General features: G+C 37.8%; 1 protein-coding gene across 2 annotated transcripts in view; it reads left to right on the top strand.

Annotated features, from left to right (window-relative positions):
- Window positions 1-13,533, top strand: part of ecpas (Ecm29 proteasome adaptor and scaffold) — a 74,407-nt gene that overhangs the window by 29,659 nt on the left and 31,215 nt on the right. For both annotated transcript variants that reach the window (XM_016997357.2, XM_003227324.4), the window contains 8 exons: window positions 1,600-1,822; window positions 4,821-4,912; window positions 5,768-5,902; window positions 7,775-7,940; window positions 8,176-8,348; window positions 9,666-9,767; window positions 10,846-10,969; window positions 11,674-11,819. In XM_016997357.2, the coding sequence (XP_016852846.1) occupies window positions 1,600-1,822; window positions 4,821-4,912; window positions 5,768-5,902; window positions 7,775-7,940; window positions 8,176-8,348; window positions 9,666-9,767; window positions 10,846-10,969; window positions 11,674-11,819 (1,161 nt within the window). The remainder of the gene's footprint in view (window positions 1-1,599; window positions 1,823-4,820; window positions 4,913-5,767; window positions 5,903-7,774; window positions 7,941-8,175; window positions 8,349-9,665; window positions 9,768-10,845; window positions 10,970-11,673; window positions 11,820-13,533) is intronic.

The raw sequence follows: 13,533 nt of genomic DNA, 5'->3' as shown, positions 1-13,533 counted from the left end.
TCCTAGTAGAATGACAGACTACACTAGTTACAACAATTGTGTGGTCCTTGAGAAAGCTCAACTGCTTTTATGACTGTTCTTATGCTAGTACCTAAAATATCCCTTTAATCCGAAAATCTGAAATGCTCCATGCCCTAAGAAACGATTGAGCGTCTTTTCTGTGGAATTTCAAAATTTGAAATAATCCAAAATCCATAAATGTCCACACGACTAGCTGGGATAATGATACCTTTGCATTCTGTTGATTCAGTGTAAATAAACTTTGTTCCATCCACAAAATTATTAAAAATAATGTATATGAAATTACCTCCTGGCTATAAGTTTAAGATACATGTTTCCAACTCAAGGCCCATGAGCTGAGTCTGGCCCGCCATGTCATTTATGTGAACCTCCAGATGCTGGACTACAACTCCTCTATTCCTCAACATTATACATAATGACTAGAGCTGATGGGAGTTGCGATGCAGTAAAACATCTCAAAGGCTGCAGTTTGTTCTGTTTTATCAGGAAATTAGGGTTTGAAATCAGAAACAAGGTTTGTGGATATGGTGTCTGACTTTACAATGTCCTTTAACCTTTCCCCAACCACAGAGCCACAAGTGCTGTTGAGTTGCAATTCCCATGATCCCCAGTCCACAGGGCAGATAATCAGAAGTGATAGGAGGTATCGTTCAGTGACATCTGGGGACCCAAACTGGGTAAAACTAAAGAGGACTGACCACTATGCAACAAAATTATAGCTGGCCCTCTGTATCCATGGATTCTCCATCCATGGATTTACCAACCCTTTGAAGGCAACCATAAGGCTGATGTAGCACTTGATGAAAATGAGTTTGACACCCCTGGTATAAAGTATATCTAAGAAGTACATATTTAGGCTTGTGTCCCATCTCCAAAAAATCGTGTTTGCAAATATTCCAAAATCATATACAGTAGAGTCTCACTTATCCAACATAAATGGGCCGGCAGAATGTTGGATAAGCGAATATGTTGGATAATAAGGAGAGATTAAGAAAAAGCCTATTAAACATCAAAATAGGTTATGATTTTACAAATTTAGCACCGAAACATCATGTTATACAAATTTGACAGAAAAAGTAGTTCATTACGCATTAATGCTATGTAGTAATTACTGTATTTACTAGTTTAGCACCAAAATATCATGATATATTGAAAACATTGACTACAAAAATGCGTTGGATAATCCAGAACATTGGATAAGTGAGTGTTGGATAAGTGAGACTCTACTGTATGTATATATATATAGAGAGAGAGAGAGAGAGAGAGAGTCCTAGAAGCATAGAGTTGGAAGAGACTGCACGGGTCATCCAGTTCAACCCCCTACCAAGAAGCAGGAAAATCACATTCAAAGCATATATATATAGCTTCAGCTAGCTAGCTAGCAGAAATCCAAAACATCTCTGATCTGAAGCAATTCCAATAAGGGATACTCAACCTCTATAGTGCTCTGGACAGATTCTGGCAATAATTACTGATTAGTGTGTGAGATAATTACCATCCTTCTGATTGTTAGCAATGTTTGTTTGCTTTTGTCGGGCATCCTGTTTTCTTACCTTTTCTTATGTTGCTTCTGCTCAGATAGTCCTATATCTCAGGATGTGTCTTGCTCATAGTGCTGGCGTGGTGCCCACCTCTCAGAGTTTAGCAGATATGCAAGAAGACCAGGCTCCTGCCATTGGACGGTACATAAGGAATCTGCTCTCTGGGCATGTTATAACATCCTCTTCATCAAAGGGTGGCGAGAGCAACCCTGTGCAGATCTACATAAGTCTTCTTCAGCAGCTGCTCTCTGGTGTTGGAGGTGAGAAATCATGAGCTACAAAGAAGAAGTTCTTAGTGTATTACCAACTTCATAAAAGTACTGCTTTGCTGGATACTTAATGTGATGTTTGAGAAGACGAATTCATTGACTGCTATCGGTCATTTTGTTAGGTGTGGAAATGACCACTTCCTAAGAACATTAGAGCTGATGTGATGCAATTGACCAAGAGCTATCTTGTCTGGCACTGTTGTTGTTGTTATTATTATTGTTATTATTATTTGTTTATTTCTATCCCATTTTTCTCCCATGTGTGGGACTGTTTCCCCTTTGCCATGTGTTCCTCTTGGTGCTTGGGAAAATGACAACTCCAATTGTACATAGCTTCTGTATCGGGAAGCTCCATTTCGCTTTGATGCTCCATAGCTATTAGTGGACCCATTCTCCATAATTTTGTGCCCTTAGTCCTTTTTACTGACCATCACTCTTCTTACAGTCATCTTCTATATGTTTGTTTGTGAAAATATTTCTGTTCTGCACTATATTTAAAGACACCATGGCAGAAACACAGAAACATTTTCAAGCAATTCTGCATGACTAAGGTGAATAAATTATCCAGTTAACCAAAGAATGAGCAACATTTACTGAGCTCCAAAAGCGTAGATGAACAGCCCAAAACTTAACAGTGCCAAAATAATTCTAACAAACATCAGCACTAGTTGAATATCCCATGGAAGACTATTAATTTTGGTGTCATTTTATATTTCCTCAACCACAAGATGTCTCAGGGGTGCTTAGATATATTAGTGTTATTTGAGGCTAGAGAAGTCTGATTTCCACGAAAAGCATTTAGAGGTGGTCGGATTGTCTTGTCAGGAGTCAACCTGCTAATACATTTTTATTTAATTATTTAACATTTCTAATCTTTTATTCCCCAACTGCTTAAGTAGCGGTGCTTTGTACTTCCATTGTTCATGCATCCCATTGCCTTCAGCAACCAGCCTTTCCCATTCCCCTCTTACATCACTTCTTCTCATCACAGCGACACCGGAAGTGGCACCACTTCCAGTATCGCGGGATTTTGGCAGCTCCGCCTCTCACTCTTCCATCTTCCCTGCTTTCGGGTTCTGTATGGGTGAGTCAATGGTGTGGCTTGGCTTGGCTTTCCATCTTGTCATGTAGATGTTGAAATACATTCAGTTTTATATCTTCTTTTAAGGGAGAAAAGGAGGTCCAGTTTAGTTTTGTTGTTTCCCAACAGTTTAAAATATTATTGTTAATCCTAAGATGCAAGTACAGTAAGCCCTCCATATCCATAGCTTCTCCATCTGTGATTCAATCATGCTTTATCTTCATGCTTTATCACTGGCTTTAAAAAAAGCCTTTTCCCCCTATGATACATTTGTGGAACCCTAATTTGTGGTTTGGAGCCCTGGTGGCGAAGTGTGTTAAAGCACTGAGCTGCTGAACTTGCAGACCGAAAGATTGCAGGTTCAAATCCCGGGAACAGAGTGAGCGCCCACTGTTAGCTCGCTTCTGCCAAACTAGTATAGTAGAGTCTCACTTATCCAACACTCGCTTATCCAACGTTCTGGATTATCCAACGCATTTTTGTAGTCAATGTTTTCAATATATCGTGATATTTTGGTGCTAAATTCATAAATACAGTAATTACTACATAGCATTACTGCATATTGAACTACTTTTTCTGCCAAATTTGTTGTCTAACATGATGTTTTGGTGCTTAATTTGTAAAATCATAACCTAATTTGATGTTTAATAGGCTTTTCCTTAATGCCTCCTTATTATCCAACATATTCGCTTATCCAACATTCTGCCGGCCCGTTTATGTTGGATAAGTGAGACTCTACTGCAGTTCGAAAACATGCCAATGTGAGTAGACCAATACGTACCGCTCCGGTGGGAAGGTAACGGTGCTTCATGCAGTCATGCCGGCCACGTGACCTTGGAGGTGTCTACGGACAATGCCGGCTCTTTGGCTTAGAAATGGAGATGAGCACCAACCCCCAGAGTCAGACATGACTGGACTTAATGTCAGGGGAAACCTTTACCTTAATTTGTGGTTCTGCAGAACACAGTTTGGGACCCGCTGCCTTAGAGGATGCTAAGGGCCTGCCTTAGTTGCTGATTTCATTAATAATTGGAGGAAGCTACTCTAATTATTAGAATAGCTTATTCCAAAGCAGTTTCTCAAATCAAGTTTGAAGTTGAAATATACATAACCCGAAATGACAACAGAGGTAAGTGAACCAGCTTAGTTTCCCTTTCTTTTCTTGAATTGTGTCATGGATGGCAGGATTATGATTTGGTTTCATCAGCTTTACTTCAGCTGTCTAGTAGTGCCTTTAGGATCTTTTGAAGTCAAAGCATGTAGTATATTCCAAATATTGTCTGTCTTCACATGCCACTCAAAACGGTAAAGTGTTTTAGTTATTGTCTATTAGAGCATGTGATATGTTCCAAATATTGGCTGCCTTCACATGCCACAATAAACCATAAAGTGTTTTAGTCATTGTCTAATAGAGCAATCCTGGTTTTACAAATGTTATGCATGCAAGATTTTGCATCAGATCTTTACTACATGGAACAATTGGGTAACTAGCCCCTCTCTAGGTTTTTGTATGTCTAAGCAGCATTTATGTAGTGTTCTGTGATGTAGAAGTATTTGTAAAGTAAATTTCTAAATATTACAAAAAAAGTGTTGTTTTCAAATATCACTATCACAGGGGCTCTGGTCTCAAACAGCAGGAGTATTTATAGTTCTTGTATGGTTTGACTTGCAAAATATACTTACTTTAAAAGAGAAGCTATAGTCTTGGCATTGCTATATAAGTGTGTGTGTTTGGAATGTTACTGGCATTTGGGGTTTTTACATAGTGAATGCAAAGTGAATTTTTCATCAGTAAATACAACTGTATGCAAAAACATATAAAAGTATGAGTTATTTTTTTCAGACGTTTACAATATTAATAGCTTGGCATTGTTGACCCTCCTCTCTTCTTTTTTTTATGTTATGCAGGTTTGGCAGTCATGTATTGTCTACTGGAGGTTATTTCAGTCTATCCTGAAAAATTAGCTGTGAGATTTGTTGACAAAATGGATTGGATAAAGGTATGTTCAAGGAAAGAGATATTATTTAAATTAAATAAATGTTTTTTCCTGATTAAGGGAAGAGTAATGTCTCCCCCAAGAGATAGAGAATTGGAATTCGACTGGGTTAAAAATGGTTAACAGATGGGCACTGTTACATGTTCGTTAATCAAATCCTCCTTGAGGGCCAGGTTTTTCTATAAATATCACAGAGCGTCTTTTCAAGACTGGGTTTCCTAAGGCCATTTGCAATGTTAGAAATAAAATAAAAGGGTTTCAGGTTTTGATTAGTGTTATTGCTGGTGCTCTGCCTATCAAGATTTTCTGGTCTGATTGTTCATCTGCTTGCAGTGTTATGCAGCCATAGTGTTGGAAAAGCATTGCAAAAAGTGTTGAGAGACTGCTTTTCTTGACTGTAAACCTTACTTCATTCAGCAGTGCCTAGGCCATGTTTTGAGGATTCTGGAAATGGTAAAGGTGATTCTTCCACATTCTGCTTGCAAATTAGTTTAAGTAGCCAATAGAAGTAGTACTGATGCTGGGTTTTCCTTTCCTACATCTTTCCTACTTTATTCTTTTAACTTTGAGATACATGCTATGCAGTCTGGCTTTTAAAAAAAATTCAGACAGGGTTTTAATACAGAATATTTTTAAAGAATAGGTCCAGAAGGTGCTGGTTTGTTTTTAGATTGTTTTTACTTGTGAAATGGTATTTCAACTTAATTATTTTCATACATATATTGGGTTTAAGTAGGGTATAAATAAATAAATGCTACTAAAAAGAAGTTTGACTATAGGACCAGCCTTATGATATTGAAATTTTTAGTAAAATACATTGCATATTTAAAATATTTTATTCCATTTTAACCTTTTCAGAGCCTTATGAATACTAATAAAGAAGAAATGCGGGAGCTGGCTGCTCTATTTTATTCGGTAGTGTTGTCAACAGTTTCAGAAAATGAATTTAAAACATCTGTTCAGCAGCTGATAAAAACAGCAAAGGACAATCATGTAAGAGAGTTGGTAGTTTTTCTTTATTTTCTTTAATGCTTATGAAAATGTAGAAATATTCATTCATCACCCTTTCATTTCATTTTCTGATCTAAAGTAAATTAAACTTATTAGGAAGAATTTCCCATTATATAGCATAAGAAAATGGAAAAATTATAATTTTGCACAGAAACAGGGTTATGACCAGAAAAGTGAGATATTGAGACAACTTCAAAATAAAGATATAATTTAAATATTTTTAAAATTTGTTTTAATTTGTCTCCAGTTCTAGATTTACTTTGAAAAATATTTTAAAGGTTCTGTCTTCTAAAAACGACAAAGGTTTTCGATTGAATAGAAAATATTTGAAGCTGTAGGCCAGATAAGCAATTTGTATGTGCCTCATTAAAATATATGTATGATGCAATATTACACTTTCCTACTCTGAAGTAAGTTTCATTGGACTCGGTATGGTTTACTTGGAAATATAGGGCCTATGGAATTGTACTCTTGGGCTTCCAATATGAACATTTCTTCTACTCTACTAAGTGAGCAGAATTCTTGATTCTATTACATCACTGAAAATAGGAATAAAATTATGTTCCAGAGTTGGAACTGATCTGGGTTTGGGGGGAAAAAAATCTTCGTTTTCCTATGTGAGACTGACAGAGGAAGCTTTTTGAAAAAAAAAGCCATTGTCAATTTTTGAAAATTCTGTATTTTAAAAAATAATTGGTGTTTTAAAAATGTACAATTTAGATTAAAATGCTCTTTTAGTTTACGAATTTAAAATTAAGTCTGGGGAAAGAGCTCCTTTCATTGTGGTTTGCTGGTCCCATCCAAAATGGTTTGTCCTAGAGTGTTCCCAAGGAGCCGTGAAGGAAAGCCTGTCATACAAAGGGGACAGAGGCTAGGCATTGTTAGGTTGAAGAGAAGGCTTTTCTTTCAAAAGGAAGTGACTGGAAGTTGACCTGCAAAGAGAAAGTGATTTGGAAGTGAAAAAAAAAGTGTGTCCTCTTGTGGACTTTAGAGGATATGTGGACTTAAATCAAAATTTCCTCATGCAGTTGTGGTTCTCCAAGATCCTGTGGGGTGGAGTGCAGTGCGCCCACCTAAAACCAAACAGTTGTCTAAGTTTGCAACCCTGCTTTAGAAAGAAATTAAAAACCTGGCTATGCAACCAAGCTTTCGGAGAGCAGTAAGTGCAGTAAGCGGCTATGAAGCAATTGTAATAATGGCTTCTAGATTACAACTTCGGATTTCGTGTGGTTTTAATAGTTGATTTTAGTGTACCGATAAGCTTTGATTTTTAATTTTATTTATTTTAATGTATGTGTATATTGTATTTATATGTTTATGCTTGTATAGCATTGAATTTTGCCAATTGGAAGCCACTCTGAGTCATCTTCAGGGTGAGATAGAGCGGGGTTAAAATGTAGTAAATAAATAAATAAATAAATAATACAGGTAGTCCCCAAGTTACAAACATCTGACTTACAAATGACTCATAGTTAAGAACAGGGCTGAGACAACAGGATGTGAAATAAATCTATCCCTCGGAAAGGAAATTCATTGTTATCATGGGGAAAGGAGTCTCCATTGAAGCTTTATCACCAATCCTTGTTTCCACAACAAGCCAATTTTTTTTCAAAATCCAATTATCACAGGGACAGAAAGTGAGGTGAATTCTTCTGAACAGTGTCACAGACAGCAAAACAAACACCACAGGGGTGTTATCCCTTCCCTAGGCGATCCAAAGCTAATATGCATACACATCTTTGGCTGGAGTTACACTTAAAAATGTAACTATTCTAACTTACAAAAAAATTCAACTTAAGAACAAAATTACAGAACCTATCTTGTTCGTAATTTGGGATTGTTCTTTATCTACAGAATTTGGAACTGCAGCATGGATCCTTGTTGGCTCTAGGATTCACTGTCGGACGGTATTTATCAAAGAGAAAAACTGGGATGGTAGAACTGCATGACCTTGAAGATCCAAATACAATTATTGCCCCAGAACAGGACCAGCTGATCAAGTCAACAACGGAAACTATAGGTCAGTGAACACTTTGACTCCCTTGGTTCTTTGCCTGGGTCAGAAAAATAAAAGCTATGGTCTCAGTCTTTGAAGATTCTCCTACAAAGATAAAATAAGCCACTCTGCAAATGACAGGTGGGAGGAGGTGGAGTTGAAGTCAATGTGGGATCTGTTCTGAGTGGCAGAATGAAAACTCCAACCAGTTGGCTTTTAAAAAGAGGAATGTAGAACTAAATCCATTTCTTTTTACCAGGGTCTTTTTTGGATAGTACTTCACCACTTTTGGCAGTAGCTGCATGTACAGCATTGGGAGAAATTGGAAGGAATGCCCCTTTGCCCATTCCCAATGAAGGCACTGGATTTACAAAACTCCATCTTGTTGAAAGCTTATTAGCCAGGATTCCATCTGGCAAGGAAACGAATAAGGTAAAGTTCTTCAATGCTATTAGGCATTGTGACTTGTTTGTTTGTTTCTTTAGGTCCATCTAGGAAACCCATGTAAACATTATCTCTTGATGGCCAAAATGGGAAGCGGATTGTCAAAAAAAGAAACGAAATGGTCTTATATTAATTCTTCATTGTGGCAAATCAGTTGAGGACTTGCTAGGGACATGCTTATCGTATAGGCACTTGGGTCTCCTGCTTCTGCTTGCTGTTCATGCATTTGACAGTGTTTGGGTGGGGCCTGCACTTGCCAAATTTAATGTACTTAGGCACAGCCCTTGCAGTTTGTTCCTGTTCATGAGGGAGGTCTTCATGCTTTGGGCATTTAGTTCTGTAAACTGCTACAGACAGCAAAAAAGATTTGCTTGAGTCAGTTCACAATTGTCATCCCAGCACATATATGTGATACTCTCCTCCCTACATTGAACTCCCGCTTTTCTTCATGAAGCCTGTTGTTCAACCCCTTGGTCCTCATTCCCAAATGAAATGAACCCTAAATTAGACTATTTTTATTCACATGTATAGCTCTTTCCCCCCAATTGTCTCCCATACTGTAGCAGTCTGCATTGCAAGCTCATTAGGGTAGAGATTTTTCTGTTTTGCTTTCGTTATTCCAAGCAGTCGCAGGTACCTTTATATCAGTAGTTTTGTATGACATTCAAAAGCCTGAACTCTTAACATTCAGTAAAACAAGTGACAGCTTTAGTCTACCATCTCTTAGTCTAAAATATATACCATGTATATCAAACTCTAGTCTGTTTGAGGCAAGTGTCAATGTAGCAATTGATCACCTTGATTATCATTGAATGGCTAGAAAATATTCAACTCAAAAACTCAGAAAACAGTCAAATTCCAGACAGAAAACAAACAGGGCCAGCTAATACCTCCTAACAAAGGATTCCCCCAGGCAGTAAGCAGCCATCCCTAGAAACTGCAAGGCATTTCAGTGCTAATCAAGGTGATCAGTTGCTACATTAACACTTGACTCAAACAGACAAGTGTTCTTTCTCTCACCCTGGACTTTCCATAGTTATATAAACTCCTCTTGCTTAGTTTTCAACAGACCTCACAACCTCTGAGGTTGTCTGCCATAGATGTGGGCAAAACGTCAGGAGAAAATGCTTCTGGAACATGGCTATACAGCCTGGAAAACCCACAGCAACCCAGTGATTCCGTCTATGAAAGCCTTTCACAACACACAGAATTCATTATTTTTTCTGAAGTAGTACTATAAATGTAACAATATTTTTCTCCATTTAAACATGGTACATATTTAAAAGAAACCCCTTCTATTTTCAGATGAAAGAGCGGGCTATACAAACACTAGGCTACTTTCCAGTGGGGGATGGAGACTTTCCCCACCAGAAGCTACTCTTACAAGGATTAATGGATTCTGTTGAGGTAATGCTCTAATATTACTCCTTAAAACTGAGAGAACTTACTTTTAAAAAGTTTTTGTTTAACTTATGTCTACTTAGCAAGCTGTATTCTATTGTACTTACTGTGCTTTTGTCAGTCTCATGATGATGAAAACGTTACAATGTTGCATTACAAAACTGTTTTACACTTTCATTTTCACAGGACTCAATTGTTTTTTTAAAAAAAATAATTAGCAGCTTTTCTGCAGGCAACTTTGTTTTAAATTACGGTGTGTTCCTGGAGTTGCATTAAGAAATGAGCAAATTGTTAGGATAACATGATCTTATCAGGCAGCTTGCAGTTTCTAAGCTGGGCATAGATCACGATGGGAAAAACATGTTTTTCATATGTAGTTCCCAGTATTCCCTAGCAGGCATGGATTGTGGCCATGCTGACCTGAGAAGTTAGGAAAAGTCCACAAAAGTGATTTTCCAAAGCCATTCCTTGCACTTTGTATAGAAATCAAGCAAGTTGATGGGCGTGGCATGAATTGGAAGGCTCTACCATGATTGCATTCATCCCTGCATGCCAACACAACCAGGCCAGGACTCCTTCCTTTGGCTCACCCTTGAGGCTCACTTTCTTGAATCTTGACTGGGGTAGCAAATCACATCCAGGCCTACCTTGTCCTTCTAGAAGTCAGTTGATCTAGAAGAGATAGCATTCAATCTTTTTCCTGAGTTAGTTGATGACCAAGCAATTTCTTCTTTGCAGCTGATTTCTGCAAGACTTTACTCTTTGCTCTTTTTTCTCTAAATGCCTTGTTGGAAAAGGATCAAGTCTCTCTTTATAGCAGAATTCTTGGCAAAACTAGTTCTGTGGAAACCTCTGTGGTGCAGGATTTTTTTTACAACGAAATAATGTGTTATTGTGGTGTGAGGAATTAGCATCCAAGCACCAATGATTTAAGTGCAGGAACATATCTTTCGAAGCTGATTTGAAAAACTAATCCAGAGAGAAGAGCCATTCCTTTCGTTGTTCTCTTTAATACCAAGAATGGGTTTCTTGCTTGTAGAGAAGGGTTTGGTATGTAAGTGTTTTCCATTTGTGTGCCCTACAGGCAAAGCAAATTGAGCTACAGTTTACTGTTGGTGAAGCAATTACTAGTGCTGCCGTAGGAACCAGTTCTGTAGCTGCACGTGATGCGTGGATGGTAGCTGAAGAAGAGTACACTCCTCCTGTTGGTAAGTTTGCATATGGGGAGTGTAAAAAAATCTTGAAAAGATTGATGTGGAGGTACTCTATACCTTTTCCTGAGCTAAGCGCAGAGTACTATTATTTTAAACTTGCTGCTCTTCTATCATCTCCTGTATCATCTCCTGTATCTTCATTCATCTCCTTGAACCATACTGCAGTTGAATATATTCAGATTTCCAGGTATGATTCTGTATGTTTAACTAGAACATTCTGGAAATCTATATCTATCATTCAGGCATGACCTGGACCCTATACTCAGCTTTAAATGCTGGGGTATTAAGTGGCTGTCTTTGCCTAATCATAATCCTTGTGCAAATGAACTATATATTGTGGATGTATCTAGCAATCTAGTTGGGTTGCATTTGAGACTGGAAGGCAGGATGTATTCAATCCTAAAGGATCAAATCAATATGCACTCCCTGTTGCAAGTCTGGTTATTATTATTCAGATATCAAGCGTTGGTGCGTAACAGCCTTGATTTCAATCTTACTGTAATCCTTTAAAAGCGTTACAGCTTTTTGTAAGTCTTGGTACACACAGACACCTGATCTCATAGCAATTCCAGTAAGGGATAGGATGCTGAACATTTAACATGAGTCCAATAAATTCTAACAAAACTCTCAGTTCATTTTCCAAATTCTTATTTATAATATTCTCATTTTCTTTTGTCATCTTTTTCAAATTGACATAGATGTGAAAGTGAATGATGTGGTTCCCTGGGTTTTGGATGTCATTTTGAGTAAGCACATTGTCAGTCCAAACCCTCACGTGAGGCAAGCTTCCTGTATCTGGCTTTTATCACTGGTGAAGAAATTGAGCACCCACAAAGAGATTAAGGTAAGAAATATGATCACTCCCTTATTAATCGTTGGCTTTCTTAATTGTCTTTTGTCTCTGTTTTTCTGTTCTGGTTTCTTACTTGTTTTTCCCCAGCTGGCGACAGTAGTACAGTTTCTTATTGAGCAAAGTGGGTTATTTTATTTCTTTATTCCTTTATGTAAAGCGTTGCTTATTGTCTCTCACATTACTAAGGAGTACAGAACAGATAAAAATATTACTGTGTTTCTTCAATTCTAAGATTCACATTTTCCCTATATAAACATCTGTAAAAATGGGGTGTGCCTTAGAATCATGGGTTAATCTTATGTATTTTTGCTGTTGGTGGTGGTACTGAAAATTAAGGTGCGTCTTGCACACAGTGGCATCTTACAATTGATGAAATATGGTATTTAAGAAAGAAATATTTAAAAATAGTTTTAAAAGCAACAGACAGAGCAGCCATCCGTGGTTTGAGGGACTGAAGACTAAGTGAAAAAAATATGGTTGTTCCCCCACATTTGTGGGTTTCCTGTTTGCTGATTCAAGTATTCCCTAATTTAATGAATATGCTATTTCTTGGAATCTTCAGCACAGTCCTGTAGTTAACATCTAGCTCAAGTTGTCAATAATGTTGTAGTGAAGGATCTAGAGATTCTTAAAGAGGTGTTCTCACAGGTTAAAAAATTAGCATTTTTTAATTTGCAGATTTTTCACTTTTGTGTATGTCCTGTGCTGCTAACTCCAGTAAATGTGGTGGAATGACTGTACAGTTTTACCTGTTTACCAGAGTCAGGGGAGAAATGGAACCAGCCTGATTTCCCTTAGCACTGAGTTCCATGGTCAGGATGTTGCTGTTGAGGTCTGTGAAGCCTCGACTACTGAGGATGAGGTTAAGGATTTTTTTGTGTGAACCTGTTACTTCTGTGGGGAAAGTGAAAGTGTTTTTCGAAATGTTTTAGGTAGATCTGTTGTCAGGGGAAAATACTGTGTTTCTCATGAGAATCTCCCAGGGATTGACTGTGAAAGGAATGTGGGGAGCTCAAACAGGAGGGCGTGAAGCACAGACAGATTTGATGTTCTCAAAAACTGAAAGATAAACAAAGGGAGCCCAGGTGTGGGAAAGAATGATGTTCAGGTAAGAAGGAGACTTCTTAAGGAATCTGAGGGTTTGTTCAGTATGGAGATCAACGTTGAAATTTCACCTATCAAGTCGTTTGTCTATGAAGCACCGAGTCAGGAGTTCTGGTCCTTAATTTTTGAATCTTGTTTTCCTGCTTAAGTTGCATTTCTCCTGTTTGGATTACAAATCTTGTTTCAAGTTTTCAAGCCTTTGGAATTATAGTCATGTTTTGAGTGCCACCACCTTGGGATGACAGTTTCTTGTTTTACCTTCTGTGATTTTTGGATTCATGTTCAGAGTTGCTCTGCCATTTGTCAAGCTCTTGATATCTAGCTTTTGGATGTACTTGGATACTGTTTTTGCAGTCTGGCCTTTGATTTTACTTTCTTGCATACTTAGTAAATCATATTTTAAATGACTGTTAGAGAAGTGCTTGCACTATTTTGAAACTGTTGCTTTTTATGTACTCCTTTCTTAATAAGCACATTATTATTATTGAACTGTGTGGTGTCTGGGTGAAAAGGGATCAAACAGGTGGCTGGGCTGCAACAGCTGCTATGGATAAAAGCCCTGTATGCTTGCTAGGCTAGGCTCTTGGCATGGTAGCCTATG

The sequence above is a fragment of the Anolis carolinensis genome, chromosome 2 (assembly GCF_035594765.1).
Source record: "Anolis carolinensis isolate JA03-04 chromosome 2, rAnoCar3.1.pri, whole genome shotgun sequence".
NCBI classification, from domain to species: Eukaryota; Metazoa; Chordata; class Lepidosauria; order Squamata; family Dactyloidae; genus Anolis; species Anolis carolinensis.
This window is presented reverse-complemented; position numbering and strand designations above follow the sequence as displayed.